General features: G+C 37.3%; 3 protein-coding genes across 5 annotated transcripts; 1 reads left to right on the top strand and 2 right to left on the bottom strand.

Annotated features, from left to right (window-relative positions):
- Window positions 1–3186: 3186 nt before the first annotated feature.
- On the top strand, window positions 3187–5425 carry LOC109189768 (remorin-like). Its single transcript, XM_019340387.1, has 5 exons — window positions 3187–3549; window positions 3708–3758; window positions 4084–4171; window positions 4311–4392; window positions 4955–5425. The coding sequence occupies exons 1-5, from the start codon at window positions 3417–3419 to the stop codon at window positions 5174–5176; spliced, it is 576 nt and encodes a 191-aa protein (XP_019195932.1). The 5' UTR covers window positions 3187–3416; the 3' UTR covers window positions 5177–5425.
- Window positions 5426–9269: 3844 nt separating this feature from the next.
- Window positions 9270–10558, bottom strand: LOC109189669 (probably inactive leucine-rich repeat receptor-like protein kinase At5g48380). The gene is made up of 2 exons (XM_019340282.1): window positions 9690–10558; window positions 9270–9380 (listed from the first exon to the last, which is right to left on the bottom strand). Exons 1-2 carry the CDS (start codon window positions 10527–10529, stop codon window positions 9270–9272), a joined length of 951 nt encoding a protein of 316 aa, XP_019195827.1. The 5' UTR covers window positions 10530–10558.
- A 2357-nt stretch (window positions 10559–12915) lies between these two features.
- Window positions 12916–17666, bottom strand: LOC109189767 (UDP-glycosyltransferase 74E2-like). Of its 3 annotated transcripts, none has more exons than XM_019340386.1 (3): window positions 16091–16239; window positions 14439–15303; window positions 12916–13823 (listed from the first exon to the last, which is right to left on the bottom strand). In XM_019340386.1, exons 2-3 carry the CDS (start codon window positions 15066–15068, stop codon window positions 13095–13097), a joined length of 1359 nt encoding a protein of 452 aa, XP_019195931.1. In that variant the 5' UTR covers window positions 15069–15303; window positions 16091–16239; the 3' UTR covers window positions 12916–13094. The 3 variants fall into 3 exon arrangements, 1 of the variants encoding a protein (XP_019195931.1); XR_002055630.1 differs by lacking the exon at window positions 12916–13823 and adding an exon at window positions 16460–17666 and having other exon boundaries at window positions 15068–15303; window positions 16091–16226; XR_002055629.1 differs by lacking the exons at window positions 12916–13823; window positions 14439–15303 and adding an exon at window positions 15654–16006 and having other exon boundaries at window positions 16091–17666.
- Between the last annotated feature and the right edge of the window lie 1376 nt (window positions 17667–19042).

The following is a 19042-nucleotide window of genomic DNA, read 5'->3' as shown; positions in this document are numbered from 1 at the left end:
AATGGAACAGTTTCAATACACAAAAAGAAAGAAGGCACACCCATATCACGAACCTTGAACTCAAGTGCTAATTTATCAATAAGAGCAGTAACACGATCTGAATCAGAACCCATAACCAAAATGTTATCCACATATACCAAGAAATAAAGACGAATGATGTCACGCAAATAAATGAAAAGAGACACATCCGTCTTTGAGGGCGAGAAGCCCACAGAGACAAGAAAATCATGCAACCGTGTGAACCAGGCACGCGGTGCCGGTTTAAGACCGTACAAAGATTTCTGGTGTTGACACACATGATCAGTCAATGACTTGTCCTCATAACCAGGTGGCTGACGCATGTAAACAGTCTCAGCTAGCTTACCATTCAAAAATGCGTTGTGAATATCCAACTGCCGTATGGTTCACCCACGTGATACCGCTAAGGAAAGAAGAATGCGTACCGTAGTCGGTTTAACCACATGACTGAAAGTTTCAAAAAAGTCTTCCCCAACGACTTGATTGAAACCTTTTGCAACCAGTCGAGCTTTATAACGCTCAATGGAACCATCAACCTTTCTCTTGGTTCTGAAAATCCACTTACATCCAACGACATTCATACCTGGACGGAATGGAACAAGCCGCCATGTATTATTGTGTAGCAAGGCATTAAATTCCAAGTCCATTGCATCACGCCACTCAGGGAACTTGGCAGCTTGAGAGTAACAAGTGGGTTCAGCCGCAGCCGTAGTGACCAGTGCGACGTGCTCATAAGGCCCCATACTTCGCGTGGCCATGACGTGCGATCGGGGTCGCGAAGCCGCCCGACGACTACGACCACGGGGCCATCCCCACTGCCGGACTGCCTGGTCCGAAATAGTCCGCTCAGTGGACGCGGACCGTTCCGGCGAAGCAGCTGGAACGGGATCACCGTCGGCAGTGCGGTCGGCGTTCGGGATGGCAGCAACCGAGCTTGGATCAGGCACCACGGGCGCAACTGCCCACGGTTCCGGAGAAGATGTAGCAACCTGCGACACAACACGAGCAACAAATGGAAAAACAGTCTCATTGAACCGCACGTGGCGACAGATAAAGACCTTGTTAGTGTTAGTGTCCAAACAACGATAGCCACGAAAAGACGGAGGGTAACCCAGAAAGACACAAGGAGAGGAACGAAACTGAAGTTTATTACGATTGTATGGACGTAAGACAGGAAAGCATAAGCACCCAAACACTCGCAAGTATGAATAGGATGTGGGAGACCGATGCAAACGAAAATGAGGGGACTCGTCAGACAAGACACGAGTAGGCATCTTATTTATCAAATCGACAGCGGTTTCAAACGCGTAGTCCCAAAAATGAGATGGGACAGACGCTTGAGCAATTAAAGAAAGTTTGGTCTCAACAACATGGGGATGCCTACGTTCTACCCGACCATTCTGCTCGTGAGTATACGCACAAGATTGCCTGTGACGAATACCCAATGAAGCAAGAGTGACGCCAAGCTTTTTATACTCTCCCCATATATCAGACTGAAAAGAAATAATCTTGCGAGAAAAAGAACGTTCAACAAGTGACCGGAACTTATCAAATATGGCATATAATTCAGACTTAGCACGCATTGGATAATACCACATATAACGTGTGTAATCATCCACAAACAACACAAAATATTTAAAGCCATTTGCAGAAAGTAATGGTGCAGGGCCCCAAATATCTGAATATATTAATTCCAAAGGTTGCGTACTAGTAGTCTCAACACGAGACAAAGGAAAAAGAGAAGATTTTCCCAATTGACAAGATGAACATACATTGGGAAGATCACTAGAATTAAATTTGATAACAGACGAAGACGCTAGAATTTTACGTAAGACTTTAGAATGAGGATGCCCCAACCGCATGTGCCAAATGTAAGAGGATCGCCCAGCAACAAACGCAGCAGGAGCTGAAGAAGACGCAGGCCATGTGTAGAGACCTCCAGACGCATGTCCCTTAAAAGAACCTTCTTGGTCAAAATGTCCTTCACATAGAAACAAAGGAGGTAAAACTCAAAGAAAACATTATTATCCTTCACAAAACGCTGAACAGATAATAGAGAGGAAGAGAGACCAGGGACATGTAAAACATCACGTAATTTAAATGACCTAGAATTAGTGGCTAACAAAGTGGAACTAACATTAACAATGGGCAAACTTGTACCACTGCCGACTCGCAGAGTCTCCGGCCATCATAATTTTTCGCAGAAGTCATCAAGGATGAATCAGGCGTAGCATGGTTCGTAGCACCAGTGTCAGAAAATCACTCATGAGGACCACTGGAATCACCATTATCACTAGAGACGGCCACATTCGCCTGAGGAGCCGGGGGAGTCATGAAACGTGCCAACACGAAAGAGCACCGTGACCTAGCTTGTTGCAAACCTGGCACCGCGGACCCGAATTCGAACCGCAACCCCGACCACGGCCGCGTCTTTGACCGCCCGAGCCGCGGCCTTGCTGCTGCGTCATGCCGCCACGGCCACTGTGACCAGCAGCCACACCGCCTCTACCCGCGGCCATCGCAACTGGCGCTATACCGCCGACACCATCGTCAGCACATATCCATTCCTCTGACACCAAGAAATCCGCCACTTCTGTAAGCAAAACCGGAGCACCCCGAGCCAAGATCGCCACAAGCGGACGAAATTCAGACCGCAAACCACGAAAGACGTATAAATTCTGATCATCTAACGTAACGTTGCGACCGACAAGAGCCAAATCATCAACCAACATGCCACCATGATTGAAACTCAAAACACAAAATTAAACCCAGATTTAATTTACAGACAGGCCAGGTGTGAATCTACTCAAAAGCAGTTTTATATATATCCATTGCAATATATATATATATATATATATATATATATATATATATATATATATATAATTGATTAATAATCTGGAGAATTGAATCATCACTTTCTGTTGGATGTAACACATAATGTTATGCGGGTACTAAAAACGCAACCTGCGCAAGATACGTGTGTGTTTGATCAACCACCGAAGAAGATTCCTAATCAAAATAACAACGTCCCTTATTAACTGCCACCTGGTAAAGTTAGGAGAAAGATATACTCATAAAACAACATTATTGTCAAATGCATGTCAACATCTGAAAGGATGATCTATTCCTGTCGTCTCTGATCTCACTTCACTTTAATTTGCCAACTTCCAATTTCTTGTTAGTTCTACCTACTACTCCCACCCTAAACCAAAACCAGAAAAAAATAAACTCTCTTTCCTTCACTCTTAGAAATCCTCAGTTTTCTTGAACATAAAACTATGTTAGTTGTACTATAATCTTTCTGGAAAACAAACCCTTCCACAAAAATATTATTTCTTGGAAAAATCTTAACTTGTATACATACATACATACACCCATAATACTACTCTACAGCCATGGGGGAAGAAAATGCTTTAATTGATCAGAAAGAGAAAGAGAATGAGAAAGTGAAAGTGAAGGTAAAATCCGTAGCCTTTGCTCTATGCTCAGATGATAAGGAGACTCACAGAACCCCTACTTCTGCACAAAGTATATATATCTCTTCCCTTCTTCTTAGCTTTTTCTCTCTGTCGTCTATTTTTATTTGAAGTAAATAATAAAGAAAAACAAAAGAACTTTTTCTTCTTAATTTGTACAAAAGTTGACATTTTAGATTGTGCATAATAATTAATCTTGGGTGATTGCAGAGGCTTCAGATGATGGGGTGTTGAAAAGTACAGAGAGGCTCAAGGACAGAGGTGATTCTTATAAACTCTTTTTTTTTTTCTTTTTTTAAAAAAAATATATATTTTTTGCCCTTTTTAAAAAATTTCAGTTGCTATTTAATTATATTTATATTTGAATTTTGGACATATGGTGCCGATCAACAGCGGCATCATGTGTATTTAGTTGCACTAGATAATTTGAGAATTACAGTTACATGATACAAATTAAATAACACACACAGATCAGATATATATATATGGTTGGATTGTATATTGAAACAAAGACACTGATATGATGGTGGTTGAAACCTTAAAAATTTTGTGTTTGAAAGTGATGTTCCCCTGTTGTACTTGTTAGATGTTGCTTTGGCACAGCTTGAGTTAGAGAAGAGATTGGCTTTGATCAAAGCATGGGAAGAGAATGAGAAAGCTAAAGCTGATAACAAGTATGATTCCCCTTCCCCATCCCTTTTATTTAATTTATTTTAATTTAATTTTCCACTTTGTTTTGGTGTTGAATTTTAAATTTTATTAAGTGTATATATAATACTGAATATTCACCTTTAACAATGATGATCATATCAGGGCACACAAAAAGTTGTCTGCTATTGCAGCATGGGAGAACACTAAGAAGGCTTCTGTGGAGGCTCAACTGAAGCAAATTGAGGTAATAAAACATGCAAGTTTGAGACACTTTGCTTGTCTCAACTAACGTTATGGTCGTGTTTGGTAAAATAATTAGCGTAACAACTAATTTTGAATTATTTGACTACTATAAGCTATTTGACTTGATTAAACAATTAATATGAGTGTTTAATTAATTAGATTTTTATAACAACTTATTGCTCCAAAATGTTAAAATTCAAAAAGCTACTCAAAGTAGCTTTTTCGATATGGTTTTTAAGAAAAATTATTTTGTATGTAATCAGCCAACAACTAACAGCTAATTTGACAAACACTTTTTTACAATCAGCTAATGCTATCAACTAGTTAAACCCACTAACCCAATCAACTAACAACTATCATCTAACAGCATTTACCAAATGGCCCCTATACCATTTGACTTAACAGTACTCCATCCAAACAAATTGTTTATAATATATATATATATATATATATATATATATATATATATATATATATATATATATATATATATATATATATATATATATGACAATTTCATTCTGTCTTAGAATACCCATTGATTGGTTTGACTAATTAAGCAGGAGACATTTGAGAAGAAGAAGGCTGAATATGGAGAAAAAATGAAGAACAAAGCAGCAGAGGTTCACAGGGAAGCAGAAGAGAAGAGGGCAGAAGTTGAAGTGAAGAGAGGAGAACAAATGCTGAAGCTAGAAGAGTCTGCTGCAAAATTCCGTTCAACTGGATATGTTCCAACCAGGTTTTTGGGATGCTTCGGCTGTGGTCTTACAACAGAACTTGTATAGTATGACACAACGTTAACTTGTGGTGCACACAACAGCAAATTAACGTTAGTTGTTTGCTACATTTGATTTGCATTGTTTAATTTGGTCGGTCATGTAATCTCAGATTTATATAATGTATATGTATATATATATATATATATAGTTTGAAATGAGTTATGAGTGTGTAAGTAAATTACAATTTATCTGTTGCGTATGTCTTATGTATTATTAGAAGATGACATATATTTGTAGTGTATAAATATTAAAATGACATGTGTTAGTCTAGTTAGCGTCACGGTAACTTACTAAATACTTTTCTCGTTCCATTTTATGTGTCTTGATTCGGTTAATGATGCGTGACTGAAGTTATTTTTAATTTAATTTTTCATAATATTAAATTTAGTATTAGTATACAAAATTTATATATTTAAAAACTACACTAAATATACTATTAAACACAAAAAATCAAATTTATAAATAAGTAAAAAATACAAAAGAAAATAAACAAAGAAGAAAGACTTGATTTGAGTAATGAATAGTAAGTATGAGAGATAAAATGGGAGAGAGGGATTATGTAATATTTATAACCTAATTCCGTTATTTTGTGGGTTTAGGACACTTCATTGAAGTTTTTAAGTAGGAGACCTAATTGTAGTTACTATTTGTTAGACTAAGAATATAATTTGACACTGATGAGTTAATTATCAAAATGGTTCCTTGACTATAGCGAAATTATCAATTTGGTTATTGATTAATTTTTTTGACCAATTAAGTCCCTCAACTTTACAAATCTTAACTAATTTGGTCCTCCGTTTGTTTTGCCGTTAGACATCTATTAACTTGAGACCAAATTGGTAATTTTACTATAGTCAAGGAACCATTTCAGTAATTAACTTTAGGGATGAGAAATTCGATTCGATTTTTTCGAACTGAACCGAACCGAATTGTTCGGTAAAAAATCGAACCAAACCGACTACCGTTTGATAATAATAATAATAATATTAATAATAAAGAAGTAAATCCAAGTCCTTTGCTACATGCTCTGCCGGCATTCGGTTCTGTTCGGTTGTTTACCGAACAATTCAGTTCGGTTCGATTATCGGTATACAAAAATCCATTATCGTTCGGTTGTTCGGTATATTATGTTCGGTTCGGTACGGTTCAATTCGAGAAAACTGAGCCGAATTGCTCACCCCTAAAGTTAATTACTGAAATGGTCCCTTGACTATAGCGAAATTACCAATTTGGTCCTAAGTTAATGTATTTCTAACGGCAAAACAAACGGAGGACCAAATTGGTTAAGATTTTTAAAGTTGAGGGACTTAATTGGTAAAAAAAATAGTCAAAGATCAAATTGATAATTTCGCTATAGTCAATGGACCATTTTGATAATTAACTCATTTGACACTTTTTCATTTTTTAGAACAATATATAGAGTTAACTAGGATAGTTTGTTCAATATAATAATTTGTTTCTTGTTCAACCTCCTATTATTCTTGACAGTTTGAGACTTGATTTCAGTTGATAAATGAATTCTATTTTTATTTGAAAAAAAAACACACAATATATCGAAGTGTAACTTGTAAGTTTATGACATTCATATCAAACTAACTGATTAATTTATTAAATAAATCATCAATTAATTATGAATTTATTGAAATTGTTAATTGATGGGGATTGGGGATATTGGTGATCAGTTAGGTCAATCGATATGCTATGGACCCGTGTCCAGTATACATTGTAGACACAGATTGAAACGACGTCGTTTCAATGTAATGCATTAACGGTGCCGTAAGTGGCACCGTTATCTTCCACCAATCATCTTTTTATTTATTTATTCAAATTTCATAACCGACTTTCGTCACGATTAAGCATCCATTTTCGCGGGTTTCCTGTCGATCAAGCTTCCATTTCTTCTTCGCAAAAAGCTCGGTTATGAATGTAGAGTTATAACATTATGAACATACAGTTCAGACATTATGAATGTGGAACTCTGGAATTTGCAAATTGTGAATATAGAGTTATAAGTTTATGAATGTAGAGTTATAACATTATGAACATACAATTCAGACATTGTGAATGTGGAACTCTGTAATTTGCAAATTGTGAAAAGAGAGATATAAGATTATGAATGTAGAGTTATAACATTATGAACATACAGTTCAAACATTATGAATTTACAGTTAGAGAATTATGATTGTACAATTATGAAATTATGAATGTACAGTTATGGGATTGTACAGTTATGGAATTATGAACACAGAGCTTTGCCTACCAAACAAATGAATAACGCCGTTAACGGCGAAACAAAATCAAATTTTTTTTAAAAAAAATTGGAATGCCGTCGTTTTCCCTTAAAACGATGACGTTTTGGACTTGTGTTCACAATGCATGGTGGACATGAGTCCACAGCATAATTTGCGTAGTTAGGTTAACTGGGCTTGGTTTAGCCGTACAAGTCAGAGGAGGTAACATGTCAAGGAAGGAATGGTGGGTCGACCTGGCAGGAGGGTGCCTTCGGTCACCGGCGGTTGACCATGAGGGGTCGTCGGTCGGGGTGCTGCCCCCCCCCCCCCCCTCCACCCCCCGCACGCCGTTTCTAGAGGTGGCGCAATGCCGCGGTGCAACGGGGGGTGCCGCCAGCCACCGGCGACCGGCTGGGCGTGGTCACCGATCGAGGTGTTGATCCCGCCGTCTGCCGCGTGCCTCACATCCCCTTTCCCGCTCGCAGGTGGTGCGGTGCGGTGCGGTATGGAGGGCCAGTTCAGTTGGTTGGAGTGGTGCGGCATGTGTGGTGTGATGCGGCATGACATGGTGCGTGGACGTGGGACATGTGAAAGATAGTGGAGAGTGGATCAAGAGTCGTACATGGGTGACCTTGCCTCTCACCCAGACATGATCTGAGAACTAGGGGTGTTCAATCGGTTAACCGAACCGAATTAACCGAAGTTTTTTTTTTCTTTAACCGTTAACCGAACCGAAGTTTGCTCTACCGAATTCACCAAACCGAAATTTTTTTCGGTTAATCGGTCGGTTAACCGATTAACCAAACTTTTTAAAGCTAAAATTTAAAATTCTAAAAATAACATCTAAAATAATAAATCCAATTAAAATAAAATACATATCATAATAAATTCATAACAAAATATACAAAAAAATTAATTATAAACTCCAAACATCCATAACTTCAAATTAGTATTTATATTTATATTATTATTTATATATATATTAAAAACTTCGATTAACCAACATTTCGAACCGAATTAACCGTTAACCGAAGTTTTAAAATTCCTTTAACCATTAACCGAACCGAAAAAGTTCGATTCGAAAACGGTTAACCGAACTTTGTCGGTTCGGTCAGTTAACCGAAAATTATCCGAAGCTTGCACACCCCTGAGAACTATAGACTCCCTGGGTGGTCTTTAGTCAATACTCTCAACCCATTTACCTGGGTGACCTTTGTCAGTATTTCTTTGTATTTGGACTTCCATTTCATTTATATCCAATTTATGATGGACCATGTTCCAACAAAACTATCATTAATTATGAATTTATTAAATTCCAAATAAAATCACATCAATTATTAAAAAAAAACGTGAGATAGAATGAAACTTTTTATAAAAGACACAACAGAGTGTGAGTCTAGCCTATCTTTATCTTTCATTTATGTCACCATTCTTTCTTAACAACATCCTTGGAGACTCTATCTGCAAGTCAAGCACAACAAAGAAATTACGTACCACGGAAGTATGACCTTGACAAACTTACTTAATTTATACTCTAAACACCCATTTGATTTAGTAGATAAAAAACTTCATATGAGACGTACTTAATTGTTTTTAACTGACTTGTTTGTAAAAGTGTAATGCAGTTTAGTATTGAGTCTCTAGCTAAATTAGGTAGATTTACTCCCGGTGAAGCCGGGTTATAAAAAAGAAAAAAATTATAGCCAAGCACAACAAACAAAAGAAACTATATTTAGAGTTATGTAACTCAATTCTAACACAATCTTAAGTGCAATAATCCATTGAAATGGATGAGAGTGATTTATAGACTTGAAGCATTGTTGGGCTTTGATTAGGCATGAATTTGGCGAAATTGTGAGATGGTATCATCAAATCCTCTGTGTGATCACTTCATCTATCTGGAGTGGATTAGTTGTGTAGCTACAAAAAATGATATCTGTAGAGCAGCTCAATTCATAGGCTTCCTTTCTGGTAATGAGCTGAAGAAGCACAATTCCAAAGCAGTAAAAAAGCTGAAATTGTCTCCATATTCAACAGGATGATTCCATGTAGAAGCGGTGTCGTTGGGATTTGTGATCGTTGCTTCCCAGAATTTCGATATTCTTGGCTCGAAATTATGATCCAACAATATGCATTTTGAGGAGAGGCCATTATGCACCACATTTAAGCCACAAGTGTAATGAAGCCATGAGAGGACCATGTAGGGTGCCATTGGGCATGTAGTTGTAAACCGGCCAGATACAAGTTTTGGTTTCCCGGCCTTGACTAGACTACTAACAAATTCTTACCATGGCTTGGTTCCCAATATCCTCTAATTGCTCAGGACATATACTTACATTCTTCTTTCCTATAGCAGCTGCTGCTGCTGCATAGGGAATTCCAAAGACGTAAATAAATAAAGTGAGCAACACAAAGATGGCCCAACCTGTGACAAATCCAGTGAGGAACAAATGATCTTTCTTGGCATGTACATGTAGTGGGCAATCCGGCAATGGAGCTCCGCAAAGTCCTTCATTATAAGCAACATTTTCTGCAGGAATGGAATAGTTTCCAAAATGTGGGACTGGTCCTATCAATCTGTTGTTGGCAACACTGAAATCCTTAATGCGTGTCAACAAACCAAATTGAGGTGGAATTTGGCCTGTTAGCTTATTGTTGTCTAACTTCACCACATTTAAGTATGTGCAGTTTGCCAAACCAACAGGAATCTCACCCGAGAACTGGTTAGACGATAAGTCCAGCGTTGTAATCCACCCCACCATCTTTGTTATATTCCAAGGTATGGTTCCTTTTAGCCGGTTTCTTGAAAGATCTAAACCTGTTAAGCTTAAACATGTTTGAATACCTAGAGGGAAAAGCCCTCCAAGTCCCATGTTAGAGAGTCGGATATTTAGCACTTTGTTCTCATCGGGATGCCAGCAATCAACTCCATTGAACCTGCAGATAAATCCTTCAGTGTTGTTGTTAAAGTTCCAGCTATGAAGGTAACCCAGAGGATCTTCCAACGATTCTTTAACCGATTTCAAGCAATCGATGTCACTCTGTAACGCATGGATTCCAAGTGCAAGTAGTAGTAGTACTACGTAAAGAATAATAAGACATTTGACACCACAGGGACAGGGATACATTATTATTAACTAATTTGAAGCTAATAAGGTTCATCATAAAATATACCGATCCGAGTATTTAATATAATGTTAAAAGAACGGTGAAGAATCTCTGCTGCTTTACGGTGAAGAAACTCTGCTTTCTCTCCACTATTTCCATTCAATTGTTTCACTAATTTAATTAAGTCAACAACGCGTTTGTAACATTGTGAATAAAGAGTTAGTGTGCAAGTTCAAGGAAGATGTAAGGTAAGGTGGCGCCAATATGGTGATGAGCCTTACACCCTTTGAAGCCAAACGTACGTTTGGTGAATTGAGGCAAATTTTGCCATACAAGGTGAACACAGTTCCAAAACTGTTATAATTGTGAATATAGAGTTTTATAATTATGAACATAGAGTTCAATAATTGTAAATATGAAGTTTAAAAATTATAATTATAGAGTTCTGTAATTGTGAATATAAAGTTTAATAATTGTAAATATGAAGTTCAAAAATTATGAATATAGAGTGCAGTAATTATGAACATAGAACCTTGTCCACCTTGTAAGGTGGACACAGTTCCATAGCATAATAATCGGAGAATTGAAGCATGGTGTTGATGTGGCCCTGTACTGGTATAGGGATTACTATAACATGCTGTGTTTTTAAGGGCGGGTTTTAGATTTTTGTGGCCCTGTACTGGTATAGGGATTACTATAACATGCTGTGTTTTTAAGGGCGGGTTTTAGATTTTTGTGGCCCTGTACTGGTATAGGGATTACTATAACATGCTGTGTTTTTAAGGGCCGGTTTTAGATTTTTGTGGCCCCATTTTTGTAAATAAATGAGGCCCTACCAAAAGCGCAATCTTTAAAACTAATACCGTAATTTTTCTAACAATAATAATAAAATATTTCTGTGCGCAAAGAAAAAGACAAAAGACATATTATGTAATAATTTATAATTATAACAATAATAAAAAAAATAATGATGTACACAAAGAATATATATAAAAAAAAAAAGAAAAAAAAAAGGCAAAAGGATTAAAAAAAATGAAAGATGTGCGCAAAGTTGGAGTAGACAAGGTTCAAACCTTCAACCTCCTCCAAGATAAAACACATTTCTCTGTGGAGTCTTTTAATAATAATAATATTGTACGTGATGGATTTAATTACCCGGGGTGAACCCGAATCACTAAACCCTATTAAGAACGTAAATAATGAAAGGATAGAACGATGTTGTTGCAAGGTCGCGGGAACCGTATATTGTATTAAATATTGCTAATAAGCTATTACAAAGCTTGATTAGGACAATATTAGGTGTAAAATAGTGAACATGTCTTAATAAGACAAAGTGGGGAGTTTTTATACAAACCACACCCCTAACCGCCACCCAAACTGGGGGGTGGTTGGATCTGCGTGTTGACCGCGCTCGGGGCACGAGCCCCGGGTCTCTCGTTTGAATGGCTCCCTGGTCGACCTTATTTCGGGTGGAGCCCGTTTATGGCCGACCTCATTAGGGTTGGCACCTACCCCGACCGAGGCCTTGCGCCGAACACGGGGCTCAACCTCAGGGACCTCGAATCTTGCTCCACCTCCCCGGGTCGGTTTGCTCCTGTCGTAATATATCCATCAGTACGCAAAGAATAAAAAAAAATGCGAAAGAATAAAAAAATGAAAAATGTGCGCAAAGTTAGAGTAGACAAGGTTCAAACCTTCAACTTCCTCCAAGATGAAACATCACAGAAACACATTTCTATCATTTTTCCTTGGAGTCTTTTAAGATTAATTACAATTTTATTTTATTTTAATATCTTAACTAGTTGGGTAAAAATTCAATATTAGACCCTCTAAAATTTAAAATCATGTGTTGTTGCACAACTTGCACAGTTCAAAATCTGGCCCCGTGTCTTTCACTCCCCATTTTCTCTGATCTCTTTCTTTGCATTATTGCTTCTTCCACCACTAGCTACCTCAGTACCTCTGCCCACCATTTATGCACGTACAATAGATAATGCTTAATTACAAGTTAGCACTGTATCATATATGTACGATGACTCGATGAGGGATGAGGGGTCGAAAATAATTTCTCTCAATAGTTAATCATTACAAGGATGGCAACGGGCGAGGGTGGAGAATATATTTCCCGTTAGGGGTGGACAAATTTCGGTCAACCGACCGAATTGATAAAGTTCGGTTAATCATTTTTTAACCAAACTTTTTTAATTCGGTTAATGAGTAAAGGAATTTTAAAATTTCGATTAACGGTTAATTCGATTCGAAAGTATCGGTTAACCGAAGTTTTTAATATATATATATATATATATATATATATATATATATATATATATATATATATATATATATATAATTTATAACCATTTAAATTATCAAAAAAATTCAAATTTTTCTAGCTACCAGGCGCTCTTTAAGAAATTCTACATTTACCATTATCACAATGCTCATAATTAAGTTCTAACATTATGAATGGTTATAAGATAACAGTGAACACCTACATAAAGACCAAAAGCAATAGTTTTCCGAAAAAAAAAAGTCCAAAAGCAATATATTATTACACTCATAATTAATAAGTTGAATGCTAAGATTTATAGCAATTTTATTTGAAGTTGGGAGATGAATTCATCAATGTTTTTGTCAGTGGTACCTCCTTCATCAACTGCCTCCTTAGCCAATTTTCTCCATTTTAAAGCATTGTTTTTAAGGATGTTTCCTCTCTCTCCAAACATGACTTCTCTTATACACCCCTCTATTTCTTCTCTTGTAACAATTCCATCTCCACCAGCTTTAACTCGAACTCCTGTTTCCCAAACATCCATTATATACTTTGCGTTGGTGGGTTGGTCCGACCATTGTGGCATCCCCACCATCGGCACTCCCAAGCTCAATGCTTCCAGTGTCGAATTCCATCCGCAATGAGTCATGAAACAGCCAGTAGCGGGATGAGCCAAGACATCCAGTTGTGGACTCCAGTTTACGATTAGACCTTTCTCCGATGCCTTGGACTTAAAATCCTTTGGTACCTTGCTGTCTTCCGAGGTTCTCACAACCCACAAGAAGTAGCAGTTGCTCCTCATCAACCCCCACGCTAGTTCCTCCATCTGCTTCTCTCCAAGACTGGCTAAGCTCCCAAATGAAACATAAACAACCGAGCCAGTTTCCCTGGAGTCGAGCCACTTGATGCAAGCTTCACTATTTGGCTTGAATAAACTCATTCCGTAGTCTTTGTCATCCTTCAATCCTTTGTCCAAGTACATAGATGGGATAGTTGGCCCTATTGTCTTTATTGCACCTTCATGAGATATCCATTCCACCACCTACAAACACTTCCCACCACACATTAATCATCTCTTGGTACCATTTGCATTTGGTACATTTGTTTTTAAATCCAAGTATTTTTGGGTGACAAGGGAAACCCGCAGGCCACAGCCACTACCCGAGGGTGTGCAATAGGAAACCCCGCCTTGTGACCCTAGCCGGCAAAGGACCCAAAAGATGTAACCAGCCTACGTTACCGACTCAAACCAAGAAGGCCAATAGGCCGTTCCCGCTAGGAGTTGAACTTGTAACCTTGTGGTCTTTTTACATTGAATAGAATGTGGTTGACCCTACAATCTCTTATTTAAAGGTTCAAATTTAATGTGACTAAATTATTTGGGGTTCTTGGCCACTTATTTGAAATAGTACACCTTATGTTGTCCATTTCAATGGCAAAACTAACTTTTCTTTTCTTTTCATTTGTTTTTTAATATTTTCTTATAATTTCACATTTTATGTTTAATAGAAATGTTAATATATTTCAAAATGTTTAAATCATTTTTATTCATATTAAATTAAATAATACAAAAATAAAATTGTAAATAGTGTAACTACACCAAACCTCTAAAATGGGGCATATGGGGAAGGACAGAGGGAGTAGTTATGAAAATTACCTCCTTTTCCAAATTATCAAAGCTGTTGAAGAGCAGCCACTCAGCTTTCTGAAAATTCATACTCTGGTTGATGACAATTTTGGAAAGTGATGGATAGGACTGAGTATCTATGAAAAAAGAAGGCAAGTCCTGTAGTCCCATCACCGGCATTATTGATGGCAATGAAACGGAGGAATTCTCGGTTGTAGAAACTTTCAGCTTTCCACCGTACATAAGGTAGTATATTCCACAGACAGCACAAGATTGAGTGAAAAATGCAGCGCCTCTAAGGCCATGGTTTTGAGCCAAGTCTTGTGCCCATGGCAAGACAGAATCGTACACAACAACCTTCAGTGGGCAACCAGAGCCCTCCATTTTGTCAATGAGATTCCTGAAACTCCGGGAAACTATGGTTTCAAACCATTCCAGGAGTTCGTCAATCCCATGGGGTGGCTTATCATCCTCAGAAATGCACTCAGTTTGAATTAAATCACCGTGCTTAGTCTGCAAGGAAGTGGTAAGGTAAGCTGGTGCCAGTATGGTGACTCTCACGCCCTTAGATGCCAAACGTTTGGAGAACTGAAGCATCGGGTTGATGTGGCCTTGTACTGGCGCCGGGATCACTACAACATGCTGAGCTTCGCTGCTCATTTTCTCTCTTCACTGCTTCTTCCGTTCCTTCTGCCCATTATTTTTATAAACAGTAGATCATACTTGCAAATGCTCTGTTTCAGCACAGCAAAAACACATGTATAAATACAATCCACAGCATCTAATCTGCTGCCACTGTTGTGGGGCCACAGCTCTGAACTCTAACATGCATTTCATAAATGAGGGGCCAAAATTCATTCCACCGCATTGGCAATTGGCAAATCTTGTACATAGTCTGTAAAGCTAGAGAAAATTAGTCAATATTCTTCAAATATCAATCATCATAAGCATCTAGTTAGTTGTAACTATAGATCAATACAGGTACCATATATATGATAGATCTTTGGGCTCACAATTTTTTGTTTCCAGAATTGGAATAAGCTTCAAAGCATCAAAAGTGTCCTAGGCTAAATATAGAGGGGTCCAAGATGTAGTTGAAACATAAGGAATTTATATATGCCAGTTTAGATCCAAGTGTTATTAGAACAATAGAACTCACCAAAAAATGAAGCTTTTGATGGAATATCATGACAAATAATAAAACTTATAAAATCACTCCATAAACAAGGACAGAACAGTACCACAGGCTGTGAATGGAACATCATAGGACATTAGTTCAATTCAAAATATATAGAGAAACAAAAGCTCAGGCTTGATGAATCAATCCATGAAACAGTAAAATTAGGAGGCACAATCAATCTTTATTACATTTATGAATAATAAAATTTAAGATGCAATAAAAATCCAAACTCTATTTCTGATTAACTTTCCTGTGCAGTGGATATAAGTCCTGCTAATACAATGAAAACTTTCTTGTTTCAGCCACTTTAGAAAAGGGTTATTTATGAATCCCTTGGCATCCAATCCTCTTATCTATGCATCATTCCTTAATCTGACCAACTTTGGACAGCTCATTTAATTCCCGTCTTTCATTCTCACTCATTTATATAAAACAGTAGGTCAGCTATGATCTTTCACAGAATATATTACATTTAGGGGATAATGTGATAATAACAGTTTACCTGAAATATTTAAGGTGTCCTGCATATGCTCCAAGAACCATCCTTGCATCTATCCATGAAAGAGCCTCATTAAAATACACAGAATTAGTCCTCAACACCCCCACTAAACTTCTCGGTTGACAAAATAATCCCATTTATTTAAACCCTAAAACACTACACCGTCACCAATATCAATCACAACCTCTGCACTCAACATGCCACCAAGTCCAAAAGCACACTAGTATATGAAAAATGCAAATCCCCAAATACATAGGTGTATACCAATCACCATCCTTAACCCTTCCAATAACCCTATATATCCAGTGTCAAAGTAATGGTTCTAGAACAAAGTTAAGTACATATAAATGGTTGAATAGAAGAAAGGTGGACTACTTCTACACCCCCAAGTTATTCCATTTGTCTAGGAAAGCTAGCCACGCTTTATGGTTCATACTGGAAGGCTCAAATGCTTTGAGATCATAAAGCATGTAATATTCATCAACAAGGAAAAACCGCTTCGATTTCCTACTTCTCCAAGTAGTTGATCTAAAGTAACCCACAATCGTGGCAACATCTTTTGGACTCTGTACAGACCATTCGTAGTAACCATTTCGACCACTATCAAAGTAGACATTTCCACCAAATACAACCTTATAAGACTCCACATCTTGCAGATGTTTACTAGTTACTCGAATACTTAGTTGAGGTATTTGATGCTTCATAGCCATACCAATGGCACCATTAGCATCAAAGAATCCTGCAAACCAGTTCGATTTGGAATCCAGTGTAACAGGTAGAAGTACTGGAATATGGTGTACTTGACAGACACGATGCAGTTGAATTAACCTTGGCGAATGCCTAATGTGGCCATTAATACAATTCATGAGCTTAATCATACTAAGCTGATCACGCAGTCGATAACGATAAGATTTAGCACCTGACCTCATTTTAATACTTCCACCAAGCATATGTTGGACATATCTTAGTAGTGCTATGTCTTCAAGTCCAATAGTAATTTCAAGAGAAGTATGTTCTTGGTTGTTAACTTGAAGACTTCCATCGCCATCGATAATTCCAGCTAGCCATTCACAGAAGGGTTTAGGATAAGTTGTTGCAGAAGCAGTCTTTGAGGCTCCTACTAGGCTGCTTTTATGTCGCTGGTTACCTAGATTGCGATTGCGAAACGGGAGAAGCCCTCCGCCAAAATTCTTCATCAACGCTTGAGGGTTTGCCAAAGATAAACCGCCATGGGAGGAACCCAAACAAATTGGGTTATTGTTGAGTTCTGGGTTGCTATTGGATCTGTAAAAGCAACGAACTTTCTTGTCTCCGAGCAGTAGCAGGCACGGGGCGGAGGGTGAGGGGATGGGTCTCGGGTTCGAATCCGGGTCCGGGTCCGGAGAGGCAGATTGAGCCCTCAGAGAGCGATGATATTGGAAAGAATAAGAGGCCTGATGCGAGCGGTTCCACCGGAGAGTAGAAGAGGAGAGAGATGGGTGAAGGGATCGCCTGAAGAACGATCTTAGAACAACCATGTTTTCTGGTTCTGTATTCGCCGGAGCTGAGCTTTTGTTAATTCAGAAGTAGGAAGGGTTTACTAGGGAAAATGGCACTTTTTCCCCCTGAGTTATATACTTATAGCATTTTTTTTCCCTGAATTATTTAAGTGGCTTTTTTTCCCCTGAAATGTTAAATGGACATATTTACCCTTAAAATAAATATTTAAAATAAATATTTCATTTATTTTTCTTCTCCAACAAATTATTACTATCATTTGGTTCAAACCAAACAGATACTATAGCACAAAACCAAAATATTCCAATTACAATTTATAATCAAAATGTGATATTTAAAGTTTATTAAAATCGCGAACTGGAATGGTTGGTTCATGTTCCGAATTGAAATAATAAAATACATTTATTGTTGAATTTAGACTATTTTAAAATAAAGACGGTTCAAAATCGCGAACCGGATCCGGAACCGTCGGTTCACGGTTCATGATCCAGTTTTTTTTATTCTTAAATTTAATAAATTGAAATCTAAATATTGAGTTCTAGATCTGAATTATAACCGAAAACTTTTAATTCGATTGCTATAGTGTCTGGTTCAGTTCGAACCGAACCGTGATAATCGCTACATATACACAATAATTTGTTGGAGAAGTAAAATAAATAAAATGTTTACTTTAAGGGTAGAAATGTCAATTTAATATATTAGGGGGAAAAATCACCACTTTTAAAATAATTGAGGGGACTAATGTGCTTACATAAATAATTGAGGGGGAAAAAGTGCTATAAATATATAACTTAGGGGGAAAAAGTGCCATTTTCCCCTTTTTTTATTTGGGCTTCTTCTTTTTCTTTTTCTTTTTTTTTTTTAATAATTGATGTGATTTTATTTGGAATTTTAATAAATTCATAATTCAAATTTTTAGAGAGTCTTTAAGGCTCTGTTTGGCAAACCTAGCTGAAAAGCTATAAGCTAGGAGCTGATAGCTGAAAAGGAGCTGAAAGCTGAAAAGCTATAAGCTCGGAGCTGAAAATTGAAGAGCTGTTAAGCTAGCTGTTATGATTGAAAGTGTTTGGTAAAATTAGCTTTTTGACAAGCTGATAAATGTAAAAAGACTAAAAAGGACATCTTCATAAACTTTAAATTAGTTTGTTTACCAATTAAAATTTAACATTTCGTCTTCCAAAAAAAATAAACACTTTTTAAAATAAAACTATTAGCATGATCATGATCTAGCATCCCATAATGAAGTAGCAATATTGTTGCGAATCTCCTTCATCTCCATAGAGGTGTGACTTAAATTTTCGTTGATGGAGATATTACTACTTGAATTTGAGATATTAGAGGTGTGACTTAAATTTTCGTTGGCGGCTCTTGTTCAATTTGAGAATGAAGCCATATTGCTAATTTAATAATAATAATAATAATAATAATAATAATAATAATAATAATAAGCTAAAGTTT

Source organism: Ipomoea nil, unplaced genomic scaffold (assembly GCF_001879475.1).
Source record: "Ipomoea nil cultivar Tokyo-kokei standard unplaced genomic scaffold, Asagao_1.1 scaffold1562, whole genome shotgun sequence".
Classification (NCBI taxonomy): domain Eukaryota; kingdom Viridiplantae; phylum Streptophyta; class Magnoliopsida; order Solanales; family Convolvulaceae; genus Ipomoea; species Ipomoea nil.
Note: the sequence above shows the minus strand (reverse complement) of the source record. Positions and strands in the feature narration are given on the sequence as shown.